This window comes from Elephantulus edwardii, unplaced genomic scaffold, assembly GCF_000299155.1.
Source record: "Elephantulus edwardii isolate Elephantulus edwardi_28Jun2011 unplaced genomic scaffold, EleEdw1.0 scaffold00512, whole genome shotgun sequence".
In the NCBI taxonomy this organism is placed as follows: Eukaryota; Metazoa; Chordata; class Mammalia; order Macroscelidea; family Macroscelididae; genus Elephantulus; species Elephantulus edwardii.
This window is the reverse complement of record NW_006400262.1, coordinates 247,893-267,201: the sequence shown is the minus strand read 5'-3', so window position 1 is coordinate 267,201 and position 19,309 is coordinate 247,893. Positions and strand designations below refer to the sequence as shown.

At 39.7% G+C, this 19,309-nt stretch overlaps 1 protein-coding gene and 1 pseudogene across 1 annotated transcript in view; one reads left to right on the top strand and one right to left on the bottom strand.

Moving 5' to 3' along the window:
- Positions 1 to 15,008: 15,008 nt before the first annotated feature.
- Positions 15,009 to 19,309, top strand: part of LOC102853329 (UDP-glucose:glycoprotein glucosyltransferase 1-like) — a gene marked incomplete at its 3' end in the record, with an annotated part of 247,403 nt that continues 243,102 nt past the window's right edge. The window contains exon 1 of the mRNA XM_006903121.1: positions 15,009 to 15,133. Within this exon, the coding sequence (XP_006903183.1) occupies positions 15,012 to 15,133 (122 nt within the window). The remainder of the gene's footprint in view (positions 15,134 to 19,309) is intronic.
- Positions 16,174 to 16,804, bottom strand: LOC102850031 (annotated as a pseudogene).

Here is a 19,309-nt window from a genome sequence, read left to right as displayed (position 1 = left end):
CAATGGCACATAAAAACGAAAGAGAAGATAACAGGTTACAGTTCAGTTTGGGAAACAAGATACAATTTCTCAGTCAGGACAGTTTCTGAACTGTGTTCACTGGCTCCTCAGCCTTCAACCTTGTGCCTTTAAGCCAGTGTTAAAGCTCTCTTAGTGTGGTCTTTCTCCCCACCCCCAACAAGCTTGAGTGAAGGCTCCTAGCTCTGGTTCAGTGGGGCAGTAGTCCCAGGTCTCTGGTCCTCTGCTATGGCTGTTGCTCCTATAGCCCTCAGTCTGAGTGATGCAGGAGTCTTTGGACTCAAATTACATGTGGTACATTCTCTTCTTCTTTATTGCTGGTGGTGAGATTCCCAAATTTCTACCACTGAATTTCCTCAATTTAATGGCAAGACTAGCCAGTCCATTTGTGGCTAGACTAACACACCCTATTGGCATGATTCTGCACATCCATGTGGCAAAGTCAAATTCAATGGCTAGAAAAGCCATTTTGAACAATAATCCTTTGAAATCACAGATGTTGAGGATGTGCAGAGATTGGAATTCTCATGCACTGCTGGTAGGAGTGTACTATGGTAAACTCACTATGGAAGGCAGACTGATGCTTCTTCAGAGGACTGAAAATAGAAATATTGTTTGACCCGCCTATCCCACTACTAGGAATATACTCCTAAAAAAAAAAAAAAAAAAGAAAAGAAAGATATAAGTAGATGTAAGTGCATCTACGTTTACTATAGTAATATTCACAATAGCAAGGAAACAGCCCACGTAAACAAATGAACAGAGGAACTACATTATACAGCATTGACAAACAATGAAGAACTTGGTTAACACTGGATTACAGGGAACGGTGGTGGGTAGAGCAGCAAAGAATGGATAGATAAGAAACACTGCATTGGAATAGAGGAAAGTAAAGTCATTCTGAGAAGAATGGAAAATAAGACATGAGTAATACAACGAGAAAACTGGAACAGGATATACATTAAGAAATGAAGGGGGAAGAAAAGCGGGATAAATTTGTATAAATGAGCAAATAACTTCCATTCAAAGTGCAATAATAATACTAAAAGGTATTAGTTATAAAGAAAAGCAGAAAAGGAAGGGAATCTGTGGAAATTAGACCAACTTTACAAGAAATACTAAAGGAAGTTCTTCATAGAGAGACAACACAAAAAAGTAGATGGATTAAAGAATCAGCAACACCCCCCCCAAAATGGTAGTAATAACACCTTGCCTGATAATGAGGCTGAACGTGAATGGATTAAATGATTGTGACTAGATTAACTGTATTAATCAGTTAAGAGAAAGAGTTAGTAAGAAAACAGAATCCATGCACACCCATGTTCATTGCAGCTTTGTTCACAATAGCAAGGAGCTGGAAACAACCTAAGTGCCCATCAACAAACGAATGGCTAGAGAAGCTGTGGTATATTCGCACAATGGAATACTATGCTGCATTAAAAAACAAGGAACTCATGCAATATTATTCAAAATGGTTGACTCTGGAGAACATTATGCTGAGTGAAATATCCCAGTCACAAAAGGACAAATATTACATGATGCCACTGTTGTAGAATGGGACTGTCCTTGGGGTTAGGGAGACACTGAGTAAGATGGGTTCAATAATGTATACTGCACTGAAGCAGAGGAGGGAGAGAACCGTCTAAAAGAGAGATGTAACTGGGTATTTCTGTCATCACAGGAGACTAGAGCGAGGGCTGCATGGTGGAGGGGACCTGGGGGAGGGTTTGTAAAACAATGAAAGAATCTTTTCTTTTACTTTTCCGTAATTTTTGGACTCATGTACTTATAACTTGTTAGTCAAATTTGTGTCTTCTAGGTTGCAACACCCCCATGATACATCTTGAAGGATATGTACATGTACAGCCAAGCACAATCAATAAGAGTGCATCTGAATTCCAAAGTCAATCTCCATAATAGTCTATGTGTTTCCTACTGCCAAAGGGGCCCTTTAGAGTAGTGAGAGAAGATCTTCACCCTGAAACCCACAGCGTCCCTTTTCAGCAGGAAGTAGCTAAGAGAATACGCCGTCCCCTTTTCCTTATGACTCAGGGTGAAGTCTCTCTCAGGGAGGAGTGATAGGTAATGGCAAAGGATACACTGACAAAGAAGATTAATCAGAACTGGCTTTGACAAGCACTGTGGCATTTGGACAAGAACAAACTGGGAGGAGGGTAGAGAGAATAGTGCAACAATGAATGAGTGGAAGCCCAAAATCTCTGTAAATGTTTATGAAAATTAATAAAATATAATTATAGAAAAAAAAAAAGAAAACAGAATCCATCAATATGCTGTCTACAAGAGATAAACCTAAGACATGAGAATAAAGATAGATTAAATATTAAAGAGTGGGGAAAATATCAAGCAAATGGTTAAAAAAAGGACAAAAGTAACAATATTAATTTCTGATGAAATAAACTACAGGCTTAAAATCACATAAGAGACAAATAAGGACTTTACATTATATGTGAAAGGTCAATAGAACAAGAGGATATATCCTTACTAAATATCTATACACTGAATTATAGGACTGCAAAACCCATAAAGCAAATATTAACAGACTAAGAAAGAAATCTTTGTTTTTGCTTCTTCCCTGTGAATCTCTTTTCCATTCATGCATCTATCTCTTCCTGCATTCTAATGTTCTGTCCTTGGGTAAATCCTGTCTTTTTGTTTGGTTTATTGTTCTAAGGAGTGTTTTGGTCAATTTTATAAGCCTATCTGTTCTTGATTTGAGGGTTGAGCCACAGAAGTGAGTTCAGTTCCAGGCTCTAAGAATGACTAAGGTCCAGATCCGCAGGGGTGCCAGCCATCCGTACCAGACCAGTAAGGATGGCCGTTCTTAAGATTTTGAGTTTTGTCCTGCCTTTTTTCCCCACTCCCTTCTGGATGTCCTAATGTGATTCCTTTGGGAGCAGTCACCAGTGGTAGCTGGGCACCATATAGTTCTTCTGTTTTCTGGGTGGTGGAAGTTGAGATTCCAGTCCTTTGAACAAATTTTTTTCCTATGTGCCTTTTTACATCAAGGACTGCAGTCTTGTATATTGAAGCTCAACATCAAGAAAAGAAAGACTTGAAAAGAAAGATTCTCACCAGTGGGCCAATTAGCAGCACCATCATATACTGGAGAAGAGATTGAGAGTGTCAACAATTTAATTTTGCTCAGATCCACAACCAACAACACTCTTGGTATCAGCAACCAGGAAATCGAAAGACAAATTGTATTAGGAAAATATGCTGTCAGGGACATTTCCAGAGTGCTGATGAACAATGAAGTCAGTCTAGAGACTAAGGTGTGTCTGATACAGACCTTGATCTTCACAGTTATATGCTATGCATCACAGAGCTGGACAATTAAGGATAGAAGAAGAATCACTGCTTTTGAATTGTAGTGCTGGAGAAGACTAATGAATATACCATGGCTGGCCAAAAGAAAAAACAGTTTTATCTTTGAGAGGGTGAAACCAAGTTGCTTCTTGGAGGCAAGGATTTTGAAGTTCCTGTCTCATATACTTTGGGCATGTTGGTGGATCTATCCCTGGAGATGGTGGTGGGACAGCACAGGAAAGGGATATCCTGGATGAGATGGATTGACACAGTAATGGAGTTAGATGTGTCAGAGACAGTGAGACTGGCTTAGGATAGGAAAGGGTTTAGAGCCATTGTTTGGCACATAACATGTGCCTTTGGTTTTCTTCATTCTTCTTTGTTCCAGGCAGTGAGACAATCATTGCACTTGAGATAACCGAACACAACCTTTAAGACCCCTGCTGTTATTCACCAGAGTGTAGAACATTTTGTGATCTGTTGTTATAAGGTATTATTGGCTTTATAGAGACCCTATGTACAACCGAATTGCCAAATGACCTTGTTGGCCCTTGAGTCTACGTTCTTGAGGCCCTTGGATCAGCAACACAAGATGTTTTGATTATAATGGAAAATGTTTTGTCCTGGCCCACTGTTGGCTTTAACATGTAAAGAGAAAGAAATGCTGCTGTTTGGTGTTTTGGAGCCTAATAATGTTCATCCACTTGATGACACAACATCCTGCATCAACCTCACTATCTCCACCATCCTCAAGCCTGTTGTTGCATCAATGTTAATCATCTTGTTGAAAGTCTTCTTTTGCTGACCTTTTACTTTTCAAACCATATCTTTTCCTGAGGATTGGTTCTTCCTAAAAACATACCCAAAGTATGTGAGAGGGAGTTTCCCCATTTTTATTTCTTATCTTTGAGTTTCATGTTGAAAATATCTGCCAGACCTATGTATGGCCATGTGTACAAGGTTGTTTTACCTGCTCATGTTTGTCTTTCTACCTATTTGCCCGTGCCGCCACTTACAGGTTGTTTATTTCTGACAATGCAGGATAATGTGCAAGGGGTAATATTACCCATGTCGTCTATATTTTTTTCATACTTTTCTCTCTCCATTCTTTAGCAATAGTGTACTGTTCACCTCCTTCCTGTATATTACCTCTTCTTTACACATTATGTGCTGTTGAGTTCTGTGACTCATAGTGACCATGTGTACAACAGCCCTATCCTGAGCCAGTCTCTGACACACTTAATTCCATTGCCCCAGTTACCAAATCAATCCATCTCATCTAGGGTCTTCCTCTCCTGTGTTGTCCCTCCACCCTTCCAAACATGATGTCACTCTCCAAGGACTGGTTCCTCCTAGCCACGTGCTCAAAGTATGTGAGATAGAGCTTCAAAATCCTTGCCTCCAAGGAGCAACTTGGTTTCACACTAAGAAAGATGTATTTGTTCTCCTGATGGTCCATGGAAGTCATCAGTTCTTCTGTTATACTTAGTCATTGTCCAGCTCTCTGATGCATAGCATTTAATTGTGAAGATCATGGCCTGGATCGGGTGCACCTTAGTCTGTAGACCAACATAATTGCGTCTCAGAACTCTGGAGAGGTCTCTGACAGCAGGCAGACTTCCTGATACTGTTTGCATAAACTTCTTATGTTGAGGCCATTTTCATTCTTTGTACTTTTGAGCAATTTATAATTGAAAATGATTGCTCAGCTGTGGCTATCTTGCAGATCTCTTTGTTTAAGAAAGGTTTTAAATATACTTGGGCTTCTTTTTTTAAAAATTGAGATTTTAACAAAAGTTTACAGAAAACTTGGATTTCCATTCTTTCAGTGTTGCACATTTTCCTCCTTACCTACCTTTCTGCCCCCTACCCCCCCCCACTACCTTGCTATGCACCTCTTATTCTGGACTGTTGTCATGTAAATAATACCTAATCATACATTCCTTTTAATCAGTTCTTTCCCTCATCTTTTTCAATGCAGTGTACATTATTTATCCCCTCCTTTCTCAGTTTTCCCCCAACTCCCAGGTCAGTCCTGTTGTATAACAGTGGCATTATGCAGTATTTGTCCTTTTGTGACTGAGATATTTCAGTCAGCATAATGTCCTCCAGGGTCAGCCATTTTGTAGAATATTTTATGAGTTCTCTGTTTTTCAGTGTTGTGTAGTATTCCATTGTGTGAATATACCACAGCTTCTCTAGCCATTCATTTGTTCATGGGCACTTGGGTTGTTTTCATCTCTTTGGTATTGTGAACACGCAGCAATAATTGTAGGTGTGCATATATCTGTTTGAATGACAGTTCTAATTTCTTTAGGGTATATTTCTAGTAGTACAAAGCTGGGTCAAATATTTCTATTTCCAACTTTTTGAGAAAGCGCCATACTGCCTTCCAGAGTGGTTGCACTATTTTACATTCCCACCAACAGTGAATAAGAGTTCTACTTTCTCAACTTCGCCAGCATTTGTTGTTCTGTTGAACTTTGTTATTGCTACTCTGGTGAGATGTTATCTCATAGTTGTTTTGATTTTTATCTTAAGAGCTAGAGATTTTGAACATTTCTTCATGTGTTTGTTCACCATCTGAATAATAAAAAATTGTTCAGAAATATGTAGACAATTGGTTGTTGTTGTAGAGTCGGAGCCTATCCACAGCTGACCCTCTAGCAGGTTTTCAGATTAACTAATCGCATGAGAAAAGATTCCCTATCCTTCTCCAGTGGAGCAGCTAGCTGGTGGCCTCCAACTTTGGGATTGCAGCCTAACTTCTTGTCACTAGGTCATCAAAACTTCCTTGCTTTAAACAGATGGGCTGAAGTGGGTGTACTGTAAAGTACCTCATAATTCAAAACATAAAATGGGTAAAACCTCTTGTTTTCACCATCTAGTAAACTTTGTTGTATTGACACTTTTGAGTTAGATAATCCTATGATCTACCATGCCAGGAACGACAAAATTGCATTCCATTACCAAAAAGAGAATTTCACTATCTTGAAGTACATAGGATATATGTACTCAAGGAAGACTTGTAAATACTATTATTCAAACATATGCACAAACTGCGAAAGCCAAGCGACCTCTGGTGGCCTAACGGTAAAAAACTGCTGCACTACTGAAGGCCCCCATTCAAATCCATCACTTGTTCCGTTCAGTGAAAGATGGGCGATCTCCTCCTACACAATAACAACGAAAGCCAAAGATGAAGAGACTGAGGATTTATACTAATTTTTGCAGTCTGAAATGGATTGGTGACTGGAATCCAAAAGATGGGCATTGACGACATGGGGAGGATGATGAGGTGTAATGATGGCGCAGAATGCGGCCTGGTTAAGATCTGTTGTTAAAAAAAAAAAAAGGATTTGTTGTTCGTAGGGTCGCTACGAGCCGCAGTCGACTTGAGGAGTCCAGTAACCGCGCTTAAGTCGGCCGAACAGAAGCCTCCTCTCACCGCACTTGGCTCGTTGTCTTGGAGTCGGCACCTACATTTCAGTTGCCATTCCAGTGGGGCTGCGAGAGTGTAAAGCACACACGAGAAAACTGCCCATGTTTCCTCCACAGAGCTACAGATGAAAGACCTCATCGCTTAGGAGACGGAGATACCCGAGCTCCTCCCCAGCCCAAGATGGCGGCCGGACGCTCTGGGCGGTGGCGCGCACCACTCGGTGGCCGGAAGTCGGCTATTTGGCGGCTAGGAAGCGGAAGGAACTCGGCGCGGAGCTGCCGGTTGCTGGTGGAGAAGCGAGGAAGGCGCGTGTCAGCTTCTGACTGGTGCTGCTGTTGTCGCCGCCACTCCCTGTTATTGTCACAGGCCAAGTAACATACGAAGTGTGGTTCGGGAATGGGGAGGAAGGAACACAGGCACCGCGTGTTTGCTTTGGCTGCACAGTCCATGACAGGTAGCAAAGGGGTGGCATGGGCTGATTCCCCGGGCTGGGAGAAAGGGTGGACGTGGTCATCCTGTGCGTCGGTCACCTTGAGCTTCTACTGCGGGGCCGGGCCCTCTCGCTACTCCCGAGGACATGCTCCCAGTCACAGTATCACTCTCTCTGGCTGCCAGCTTGCTTCCGTCATCCTTCATTAAAGAGTTGTGAGATCTTTACTCCCAAGTGACTGATGATTTGGACCTCTGTAGACTTAAACTAACAATTTGCAGCACTGTAGTCGGATATAGTTTTTTTGTTTGTTTGTTTTATACTTTTATTTTTCTCCCTGAAATGAGTCCAGCTGGTCCATGTTTGTCGTTGTTTTTACTTCTTATTAAGAACTGCTGGCTGGAAATTGCGTGATCCAATTTCACTTTGTAGGAACCTACCAGAAGAGTAAGAACTACTGTGTACACGGTCACTAAGTTATGGATGTGGAATGCGCCTGTTTTTACCAGTCTCTAGATTGGTGTTTCAGAGAAAGAGACCTGTCCACCCAAAAGGATAGATCGATTAAGTGAATTTAATAGTGGACTTGATTGTATCAGTTATCTATGCAGGTGATGCAGGATAGACTGAGATTCATATCTGTTGTTCATAGGGTCGCTGTGAGTTGTTCAGTTGATCTGATGGCACCTAACAACAGCAGTAACAATAACAGCTCCTTTCCTAAAGATTTATAGCCTCATGGCTATGAGGAAATCTGACAGACAGTTTGTGTATGGAAACTTAGGTGGCCATTTAGAAACATGTGAATTGCAGTTTATTTTTGAAAAATATATGTCATTTACTGTTTACTAATAGAAGAAAGAAAAGTTGGTGGTGAGGAATCTTAATGCTTCTGTGTTCTGGAAACTGAAGAATACTTGTTGGTATGTGCTGTCGAGTCGCCTGTGACTCATAGTGACCCTGTGTACAACAGCCCTAAACCCTACTCTGTCCTGTGTTAATCTCATTGTCTCTGACACACCTATCCCCATTACCCCAGTCACTAAATCAGTCCATCTCATAGAGGGTTTTCCTCTCCTGTGCTGTCCCTCCAACGTCCCAAGCATGATGTCCCTCTCCAAGGACTGGTCCCTTCTTGCTACCTGTTACCAATACTTTAATTTTATTAGTATTTCTTGTAACTTTCTGATGAGCAAGAGGTAGTGTATTGAATTTAGAAGTAAAAAAAGCAGGGCCACTGAGTAGGAACTTGCAGGTGGTTGATAGTTTCATGTAGAACTTGTTAAAGACCATTTCCCATTTATCCTTCTTGCCACAAGGGTGATGCCACACTGGAGGTTCTGACTGTTACTTTTCTGAAACATTAATCTTTTGGAGTAACCTCTAAGGGTCAATAAAATCAGAAAGATAAGGGGATCCTATTATAAATTGAAAATGGAGGCATACTCAAACAAAATGATCAAATTCAGTGCAAACTCGTTGCATGTTCTGAGGCTATCAATTTTAAGAATGATAACTTTTCATCATTCTCCCGTGGAACCACTAATGGATGCAGATCTCCAGAGATGTATCATAGGGTACTGTAAGATGATATTAATGGAGCTCCTTATAAAACAAAGAGTACCCTATTAAGCAGCAGTCCATGATACCCTCAATACTCTTCTCTAACACCACAGCTCAAAGGCCTCAATTCTCCTTCTGTCCTCTTTAGTCATTGTCCAACTTTCTGATGCATAACAAGTGATCGCAAAGACTGTGGCCTGTATCAGATGTATCTTAGTCTCCAGAGAGATACCATTGCTCTTCAGTACTTTGGAGAGGTCCCTAACAGCAGATTTTCCCATCACAATACGTCTTTTAATTTCCTGGCTACTGGTGTCAAGAGTTTTGGATTGTGGAGCCAAGCAAAATAAAGTTGTTAACAATCTCAATCTCTTCACTATCCATCCTGATGCTGTCAGTTGGTCCACAGTGGTGAGAATCTTTGTCTTCTTGACATTGAGCCTCAGCCCATATTGGAGGCTGCAGTCCTTGGCCCTCTGCAGCAGGCATTTCAGGTCCTCCTCAGTTTCGGCAAGCAGGGTTGTATCATCTGCATAATGCAGACTGTTGATAGATCTTCCACCAATCCTGATGCCACACTTCTCCTCATAGAGCCCAGCCTCCCAGATAATCTGTTCTGCATACAGGTTGAAAAGGTAACAGATTCATCCTGGAAAGGGTTAAACTGGGCTGCTTCTTGGAGGCAAGGATTCTGAGGCTCTATCTAATATACTTTGGACATGTTGTAAGAAGGGACTGGTCCTTGGAGAGGGACATCATGCTTGGAAGGGTGGAGGGACAGTGCAGAAGGGGAAGGCCCTCTATGAGGGATTTATTCTGTGACTTGGGTAATCGGGATGGGTGTATCGGAGCCAGTGCTGTTGGCATAGGACAGAGCAGAGTTTAGGGCTGTTGTACATAGGGTCGCTTTGAGTTGCAAGCGACTCGATGGCACATAACAACAACAGCAACAACCCTGTTAAGGTTCTTAGATCTGCCTTTTCTTGTGTTGTCTGTGGCACCGAGGTGATGACTGCTCAGCTGGGAACATTTCCCTTTCTCATTTCTAATGGTACTTTTGGGGAGCTATACTGGACCAATAGACACCATCATGATAGATGAAGAAAAGACTGAAGTCATCAAGATTTCACCTTGTTTGTATCTACAACATCCTTGGTAGAAGCAGTCAAGTAATCAAATGCATTGGGAAAATCTGCTTTGAAGGACCTTGCCAAGGTGTTAAGAAATGATGTCAGTTTAAGGATTGACATGTGATTTAAGCCAAGGTCTTTTTAATTGCTTACTTTGTATCTGAAAGTTGGATTGTGGCTAAGGTTGAATAAGAATGAACTCCTTTGGATCTGCTAAAAGGAAAAAAAACCAACCCTCAAAGATGTCCTTTAGAAGGTTTCAGCCAGGGTGTTCCTAGAGGAGATTTTTTTAAAATTTATTTTATTATTTTGTGTGTTGTGTGTGTGTGTACCGTCAAATCGGATCCTCCTGGTACAGGAGATTGCTCCTCCTTTTCCAGCAGAGCATCTGGTGGATTTGAACCACATATCTCTGGGATTGAAGTGCAGCTTCTTGCCACTAGGCCACCAGAGCTCTAGCCTACAGGAGATTTTTATTGAGAGGCTAGGCAAAGGCAGTGATGCTTTTTGCCATGCAGCGAGAAACAGTAGACAAAATCTTGAGTAATCAAGAGAAAATGGAATGCATGGAATCACTGTACCAAAAATAATTGGTTGAAACAAATATTTTACCAAGTAACCACATAAACAAGAGCCAAGGGTAACAAAGAAGTTCAAAGTGCATTGAAGACACTGGCAAAAAAAAAAAAATAAGGCCCCAGAAATAGATGGGTTACTGGTTGACATGTTTTAGCTAACAGATGGACTCTGGACGTGCTCACCAGCCTGTGCCAAGAAATTTGGAGGATACTTGCCTGGCCTACTGACTGGAAGAGATCAATATTACTTCCATTTCCAAGAAAGGTGATACAGCAGAATGTGGAAATTATTGAACAGTATCATTAATATCACATTCAAGCAAAATATTGCTGCAGATCATTAAAGAATGGTTAGAATAGTACTTAGACATGGAACTTCTAGAAATTCAAGCTGGATATAGGGGAGATCATGGAACCAGGCATGTCAAGTGGTTCCTGGCTGAAATCAGAAGAATGTCTGTCTGTATTTATTGACTTTGTAAAGGCATTTGACAGTGGATCACAAAAAACTTATGGTTAATATTGAAAAGAATAGGAATCCCAGAGCACTCAGTGTTAATGCAAAATTTGTACCTATCTCAAGAAACAGTTGTCTCAACAGAATAAGGAATCCGGCATGGATTAACATCAGAAATGGTGTGCATCAGGGTTTTATCCTTTTCCATACCCATTCTGTCTGTTTGCTGAGACTATAATTCATGAAGCTGGACTCTGAAGAGGAACATGGTATCAGGATTGGAAGACCACTCTTTTTTTACTAACACCAGTTACCTTTTTAAATTTGGGGTTTTTTGGTTCCTTGTTAATTAGTGCGGGTTTTAAATCCTCCCCTTTAACAAAAAAATTGTACTGGTTTATTGACAAAGTTCAGATATGTTGTGTTTCACACTGGATCTTTTCCATTGTTTTCACCCCCCCCCCTTCAAATTCTGGGACCCTATGATTAACCTCTCCCCTTCCTCCCTTCTCTGCTCTTACCCTCCCCCACTTGGATCCTCATACTTATTCTATAATAATGGTCTTATATACTATTTGTCCTCATGGGACAGACTGAGTTAGTTCACTTAGCATAATGTTCTCCAGTCCCTCCCAAGATATGTAGTAATTTACGAAATCATTGCTCCTTTATGCTGCATAATATTCCATTGAGTGAATATACCATAATTTCTCAATCCATTTGTCATTGAACATTTGGACTGTTTCCATGTTCTCACGATGGTGATTAACGCTGCTATGAACCTGGTGTCCACGTCTCTGTACCTCAGTTCTTATTCTCTAGAGGTACATTCCAAGCAGTGGAATAGCTGGGTCATACGGAATTTCTGTGTTCAACTTTTTGAGGAAGTGCCAAACTTCCTTCCAGAGGGGTTGTATCTTTTTACAGTCCCACCAGTAGTGTATGAGAGTTCCTATCTTGCTACATCCTCTCCACATTTAATACTTGTTGTCCTTTTAAATTTTGCCACTGCTACTGGAGTGAGATGGTATCTCATTGTGGTTTTGATTTGCATCTCTTTTATTGCCAGTGATTTTGAGTATTTCTTCCTGTGTCTGCTGGCCATCCGAATATCTTTCTCTGTAAAAATTTTCTATGTCTTTCCCCCATTTTGTAATTGTGTTCTCAGTCTTTTTCTTTTGGAGGCCCTGTAGGATTCTGTAAACTTTTTATAGGAGACCCTAGTCTGAAATTGTATTGCCAAATGTTTTCCCCCAGTCAGTAGATTTTCTTTTCACTCTGTTGGAAAATGTTTTTGATGCACACAGGTATTTAATCTTTTGAAGATCCCATTCGTCAATTTTATCTTCTCTAGATTACGCATTTTTAGGCTTTACTCCCAGGTCTCTGTTCCACCATGAGTTGATTTTTGTGTATGGTATAAGATGTAGATCCATTTTATCTTTCTACAGTTAGCAGTCCAGTTTTGCTAGCCATTTCCCCATTTGATAGGTTTTATTTCTTTATTGAATATCAGTTTACCATAGATAGCTAGGTCCATTTCTGGGTTCTCAGTTACGTTCCATTGGTCTATTTGCCTGTTGTCATACAAGTACTATGCTGTTGGTTACTACTGCTGTGTAATAGATTTTGAGGTCAGGGAGTGTTATACCTCCCACTTCATTTTTGTTTTTAAGAAGTGCTTTGCTTATTTGGGGTTTCTTTCTAAATAAACTTGACAGTTTCTCTCTTGACCTCCTAGAAAATGAATTTGGTATCTATATTAGGATTGCATTGAATGTGTACATTGCTTTTGGTAGTATTGTCATTTTCACAGTATCAAGTTTTCCTATCCATAAACAGGGCACATTTTTCCATTTTTTAGGTCTTTTATTGTGTCTTCCAGAAATGTTCTGTACTTGTGTAGGTTTTTTGTATCTTTAGTTAGGTTCACTTTCTATTATCTCAATTTGTGGTTGGCTATTGTAAATGGTATTGCTTTCTTGATTTCCTTCTGAGTTCTTTTTGTTACTATATAGGAATCCCACTGATTTTTGAATATTGATTTTATAGCCTGCCACTCTGTCAATTGGACTACTAGCCCTAACAGTTTTTTTATTGAGTCTTTGGGGTTTTCTGTATACACTGACATCATCTGCATATCTCTTTGCTGATCTGGATACCTTATATTTCCTTCTTTTGTTCTTTTTGTCGTATTGCCCTACCAAGTACTTCCAATATAATACTGAATAGAAATCAACCACCTTTTTTATGCAGATGACACAGCCTTGCTTGCTGAAGAAGATCAAAGAATATAACAGCCTTCAATAAGGATTACATCTCAACATGATGAAAACAAAGATGCTTACCACTGGGCCAAAAGGCAACATTATGATAGAGGGAGAAAGGATTGAAGTATCTTATGATTCCATCTTGCTTAAATCCACAATCAACACCCTCGATAACAGCAGTCAGGAGGTCAAGAGACACATTGCTTTGGGCAAATCTGCTCTCAGGGACCTCTCTAAAATATGAAGAGCAGTGATGTCAGTTTGAATACTAAGGTGCCTGATTCAGTCCATGGTGTTTTCAGTCATTTGCTATGCATCTGAGAACTCGACAGTGAATAACGATGGAAGAAGACTTGCTGATTTTGAGTTGTGATGTTGGAGAAGAGCACTGAATATACAATGGACTGCCATATGAACATCTTCTTGGAGAAGATGCAGCCAGAATAGTCCTTGGATGCAAAGATGGCAAAGCTTCATCTCATACTTTGGACATGTTAGGAGAGGCTATTCCTTGGAGAAGGACCTCATACTTGGAAAGGTGGAGGATCAGTGAAAGAGATAAAGACCCCCAGAATAAGAGATATATCATTGCCAAGGGGACTGGGGGTGGAGGAGATAGGTAATTGTGCAACAATAAATGAATTGAAAAAAAAGTAAACTGGGGGAGGGGGTAAAATGTGCAACAATGAATGAATGAAAATCTAACTTCATTGTAAAGGTTTGTTAAAATCATATTTAAAATAAAATTTTATTTAAAAAACAAAAAGAGAAAGACCATTAACTAGATAGATTGAGACAGTGACTACAGTGTTGGGCTCAAATGTGGTAGAGAAGATGAGGATAGCACAGAGGACAGAGTTCCAGTCTGTTACTCACTGAGTCGGTATAAGCTGTACTCGATAGCACCTAACAACCACCACTACCACCACCACGTAATTGGTAGTAGAACAGACTATCTAAAACCATACTTTATAAAATAAAAAAGGAAGTAAAGCTGAAACAGATGAAATAAAAAATAAGACTCAAAACACATAGAACTCCATGGGTCCTCAGAATATTCTTTCAATCCACAAAATGAGGAAATTGAGACACCAAGCAATGTGATACCAGCTCTTCTCATTGTTAGCAAGCACTCCTTCTACCTTTGAGTTTGCTCACAGATCATATCCAAACCATGGTATTATCTAATATTTAGAACATTTTCCATTATTTAGAAAATAAGTAAAGTTTACTTCTTCCTATTGATTCATATCCCTTCTTTAGTTCTCATTTAAATTTGCTGAATTTAAATGTGGACTTCTGTGGTCTTAAGAGTTTATTTCTCGCCTTGGGGCTTCTGATTAAGTAATAGGCATACACTTCTGGTATGAAAGTCAGATCAGAGATAATCAGGATAATTTCAGACCACTGCAATAAAATGAGTGTGGCAATAGAGTGAATTGCATGATTTTTTTTTTGTTTTGTTTGTTTTTGTTTTCCAGTACATATAAATACAAGTGTGGCAGCATGTGAAAAAATTGGGAATGTTGGGAAAATGTGACACAGAGACATGAAGTGAGCACAGGCTTTTGGAAAATGGCCCAATAAACTTGTTCAGTGCAGGGCTGCCACAAACTTTGAGATAGAAAAAGTTCTTTAGAGTGAACTGAAACAAAGCATATTTCTTGTCATATTTCAGAAGCATTCTGTCATTGTAGCTTACATTTATTTTGTGTCACCAGTACTATGACTCAGGTGTAAACATTTTCTTGTAGCCAAACTTTTAAAAAATTTCCTTTTTAGGGTTTTGTTATAAAATGATGCTTGTGATCATGCTCACTGGACTGTGGCTGCTGTCTGCAGTAAAGGCGGATTCCAAAGCCATTACGACGTCTCTGATGACAAAATGGGTTTCTACTCCACTGTTGTTAGAAGCCAGGTAAGGAAAAAATATTTTTTTCCCCTCCACATATTTGTTTAAAAATACAGTGGTCTCTGCCACAAAGGTTGAAGGAGTCAACCTTTCACCATGTTATATCCAGGCTGTGCAGCCCACACTCTTTAAGTAGGATGGTGCTGTGTTGCATTGTAAAGATATTTAATTGGTTATATGATTGTTATTTCCTCTGAAAAACACAAATGTAAAAGTAGGGAACATTGTGAATAAGGGATGATTGTACTTAAAGGGAAATTTTCTGCTTAAAGGAAGATTTTTAAGAGATGATTTTGAAGAAGAAAAAAGGCCTTGACAAGATACGGGGCAGTATGTTCCTTGTAAGGACTTGGAAAAAGACCTCAAGATAAGAAAATGTTGAAGGAGACTGAAACAGTAACTTTTATCTGTTCCAAAATGTCCATTTTCCACATCTTTAAAGTGAAGATCCATTTTATTTTAAAATTAAAACTGGCCACATTTTTATTAGTTAATAAAACAAGTTTTACTGCGAGCTTCTGTCAAGTTCATTAACATATCATGTTGCCATACCTATGAACAGTAGGTTTGAACCTTGCCCTATCTTGTGCCATCCTTTAATCTCTGATCTGTTTGAGCCCATTTTTATAGTTTGTGTCAATCCATCTTGTTGACAAAATCCACTCTCCTTCACTGACCTATCTAAGCATGATTTTCTATGAGATGAAACTTCACCTCCAAGAAGCACTCTGGTTACACTTTCTCCTAAGACATATTTGTTCTTTAAGCAGTTTGTGGAATATTCATTACTCTTCTCCAACACTACAACTAAAAACCATCAATTTTTCCTCTGTCATTCCTATTCATTGTCCACCTTTCAGGTGCATAAGAAGTAATTGAAAGGATAATGACTTGAATCAGGTGCACGTTAAACTGACATCATTGCTCCTCAGCACCTTGGAGAGGTCCTTGACAATGCAATACTTTCCTAATGCAAACAAGTCTTTTGATTACGTCTTTTTTTTTTCCTGTGGTAGTAGTAACAGTAAGATTTATTGAGCCATAACTTAGTACAAATGCTGTTGTTTGCCCATGGTGTTCTTGATGTATATAGCTTGAACATTCTGCCTGTTTTTCTTTAGCAGTGAAATCAGAAAGTTGAAAGGTGGATACTATAAATAAGTTTATCCTCTGTCATCTTCACTTGGCTAACAGCCATTGATTGCCACACACAGTACCTGTTTCATTTGGAATTTGATGGTTGACTTTACCTCATCTACTTTTGCCACCATGTGGGTAAGCAGAAAAGGGGGACTTGCCAACCTTATTCAGGCCTAGATCCAGAATTCTTAGGATCGGCTTGATCAGGAATTCAGAGGCCAAAACGACATCTTACTTCGCGGCCAGCTTTTTGACCAGCTTATTTTTTTTTGTTGAATTTCTTCAGCATTTCATTATCGACAGGTTTGCCTTTATTGCTGTGCTACTGATCCCCAGGAACACACACAGAGAACTTGGGGCCTGGTTAGACTTAAGCCTGAAGGTCCCAAAGGAACGTTTGTCTTTCTGAGGGTCATAGTTCTTCAGATAGATCTGCAGTTCCACTGTTTCCAAAAGCTTTCTCCATTTTTGCTAGTTCCTGTGCAGGACTTCTTGCATCGCGTTGTGGAGGATGTCATGAGAGACTTTGCTGCTCATGGTTCCAAGCACTGCAGTAATCAGAAAAGAGCATCTTTTGATTTCTTGACTGCTGGTACCAAGAGTGTTAATTGTGGATCTAAGCAAGATGAAATTGTTGATGGCGTCAGTCTTTTCTCTATCATGAATGTTGCTTACTGGTCCAGTGGTTAGGACTTTTGTTTTCCTGATGTTGAGATGTAGTTCATATTAAAGGCTGGAGCCTTTGGTCTTCCATAGGAAGCATTCAAGTCTACCTAATTTTCAGCAAGCAAAGTGTGTGATCTGTATAATGGAGGTTTTTGATGGTTCGTCCTCTGATCCTGATGCCACATTCTTTGTTATAAAGTCCAGATTCTCTAATGGTGTACATATCATATAGGGTGAATAAGTATGAAGAGATATTACAGCCCTCATGCACACTTCCCCCCCTTTGAAAGTTTGTTTTAATTGTCCAATTGCCACAGTGCTTGTCAGTTCTGATTAATCTCCTTTGTCAGTGTGTCCTTTGCCATTCCCTATCACTCCTCCTTGAGGGAGATTTCATCCTGATTCATAAGGAAAAGGGGAGGGCGTATTTTCTTAGCTACTTCCTGCTGAAAAGGGATGCTGTATGTTTCAGGGTGGAGATCTTCTCTCACTACTCTAAAGGGCCCCTTTGACAATAGGAAACACGTAGACTATTGAGATTGATTTTGGAATTTAGATGCACTATATCAATTGGGCTTAGCCATACACAAATTTGACTAACAAGTTAAAAGTACATGACACAAAAATTAAAAGCAATAATGTTCCAAGTAGAGGTTCTAACAGTGGCACAAATCAAGTTACAGAGGGAAGGTAGTTGTTAAAATAAAAGGCTTATTGACTAGCACTTTGTCTATTATACTGTGAAGGTTAGGAACCACAAGATGTAGCGGCTCAGCGATGTCATTTATTGTTCTTAAGTCCTGGAGCAAATTCCATCTACCACTGGGTTGTTTTATAGCTCGGAAGTCCACATGCAAGACAGAGGTGAAATAAGGAACTGCTTATGAGTTTTCCATCAATTCCAACAACTAAGAAATAGTGAGAAGAGTTGGGACTGCAGAAGGCTTTTAGGACCAAATAATAAGCTCTGTGTCCAGAAGAAAATAAATATACTTACCAGTAATGTTAATGCTCATCCAAGGCTCTTCTGGAAGGATCTGATTTCTTGAAGCGTCCTCCTTTGTTTCCACCTGGGAGCTGGGGCCTGTCAGTCCTGTCAGCCATGAGGACCTGATGTGGGATGCCCATGCCAGGTGTCCTTCACATACACACTTGAAGCAAGTGAGTGGGAGCTTCCTCTCTACTCCCTTGCCTATCTGTGGCTCTTGTCTGTGACACTGTCTACTGAAGTGGCCCAGCTTTCCACAGTGGAAGCAATTCTGACCTCCTTTATTACCTTTGGGTGGCATTGTTTATGAATAAGACTTCATTTTCCTAACAAAGGCCCTAAACTGGCAGCAATAGCTGCCCCAATAATTTTGGCCATTCTCTGGTCTTTTCTCTTCCCTCTAGATCCCAGTTGTTCAAAGAGGGAAAAATTTAAACAAATATATAACAAATAATTTTGAACAGTATAGTCTTTTAAGTTTAAGGCTAGAAATATTATCAATATGATCATTTCCAGTCCAGAGATACATGTTCTAAAGCAGTTCCTATTTACCATAAATTTTTTTGGTAAGAAGAATATTATTGTAAATGTGGCTATAGTTGCACTATTCCTCCTCCATGCCATGATATAGTGTTATTAGCATGAGTTATAAATCCATTGTCTTCCTTACTCTAACATAAATTTTTTTCAATTTAAATTTATTATTAATTTCAGTAAAAATTTACAGAGACTTTGGATTTCCATTCATTCACTGTTGCACATTTCTTTCCTCTCAACCCTCCCCACCAGAACACTACCCTCTTCGAAAAGTAAAATTCTTTCATTGTTTTACAGACCCTCCCCCAGGTCCACTCCACCATGTAGCCTTCGCTTTAGACTCCTGGCATGACAAAAATACCTAATCACACATTCCTTTTAAACAGTTTTCTCGCTGATCTGTTTTAATGCAGTATACATTATTGAACCCATCTTTCTCAGTCTCTCCTCAACCCCAAGTTCAGTCGTATTTTGCAGCAGTGGCACCATGCAGTATTTGTCCCTTTGTGACTGGGATACTTCACTCAGGATAATGTCCTCCAGGGTCACCCATTTTGCATAATATTGCATGAGTTCCTTGTTTTTCAATGCAGGATACTATTCCATTGTGTGAATATACCACAGCTTCTCTATCCATTTGTTTGTTAATGGGCACTTAGGTTGTTTCCAACTCCTTGCTATTGTGAACAAAGCTGCAATAAAAATGGGTGTGCATAGATCAGTTTGAATGTCAGTTATGGTCTTGAGGTATATTCCCAGTAATGGAATTGCTGGGTCAAATGGTTTCTCTATTTGCAACTTTTTTTTTAAAATTTTTTTTATTTTTTAATTTTTTTAAATTTTATTAGTTT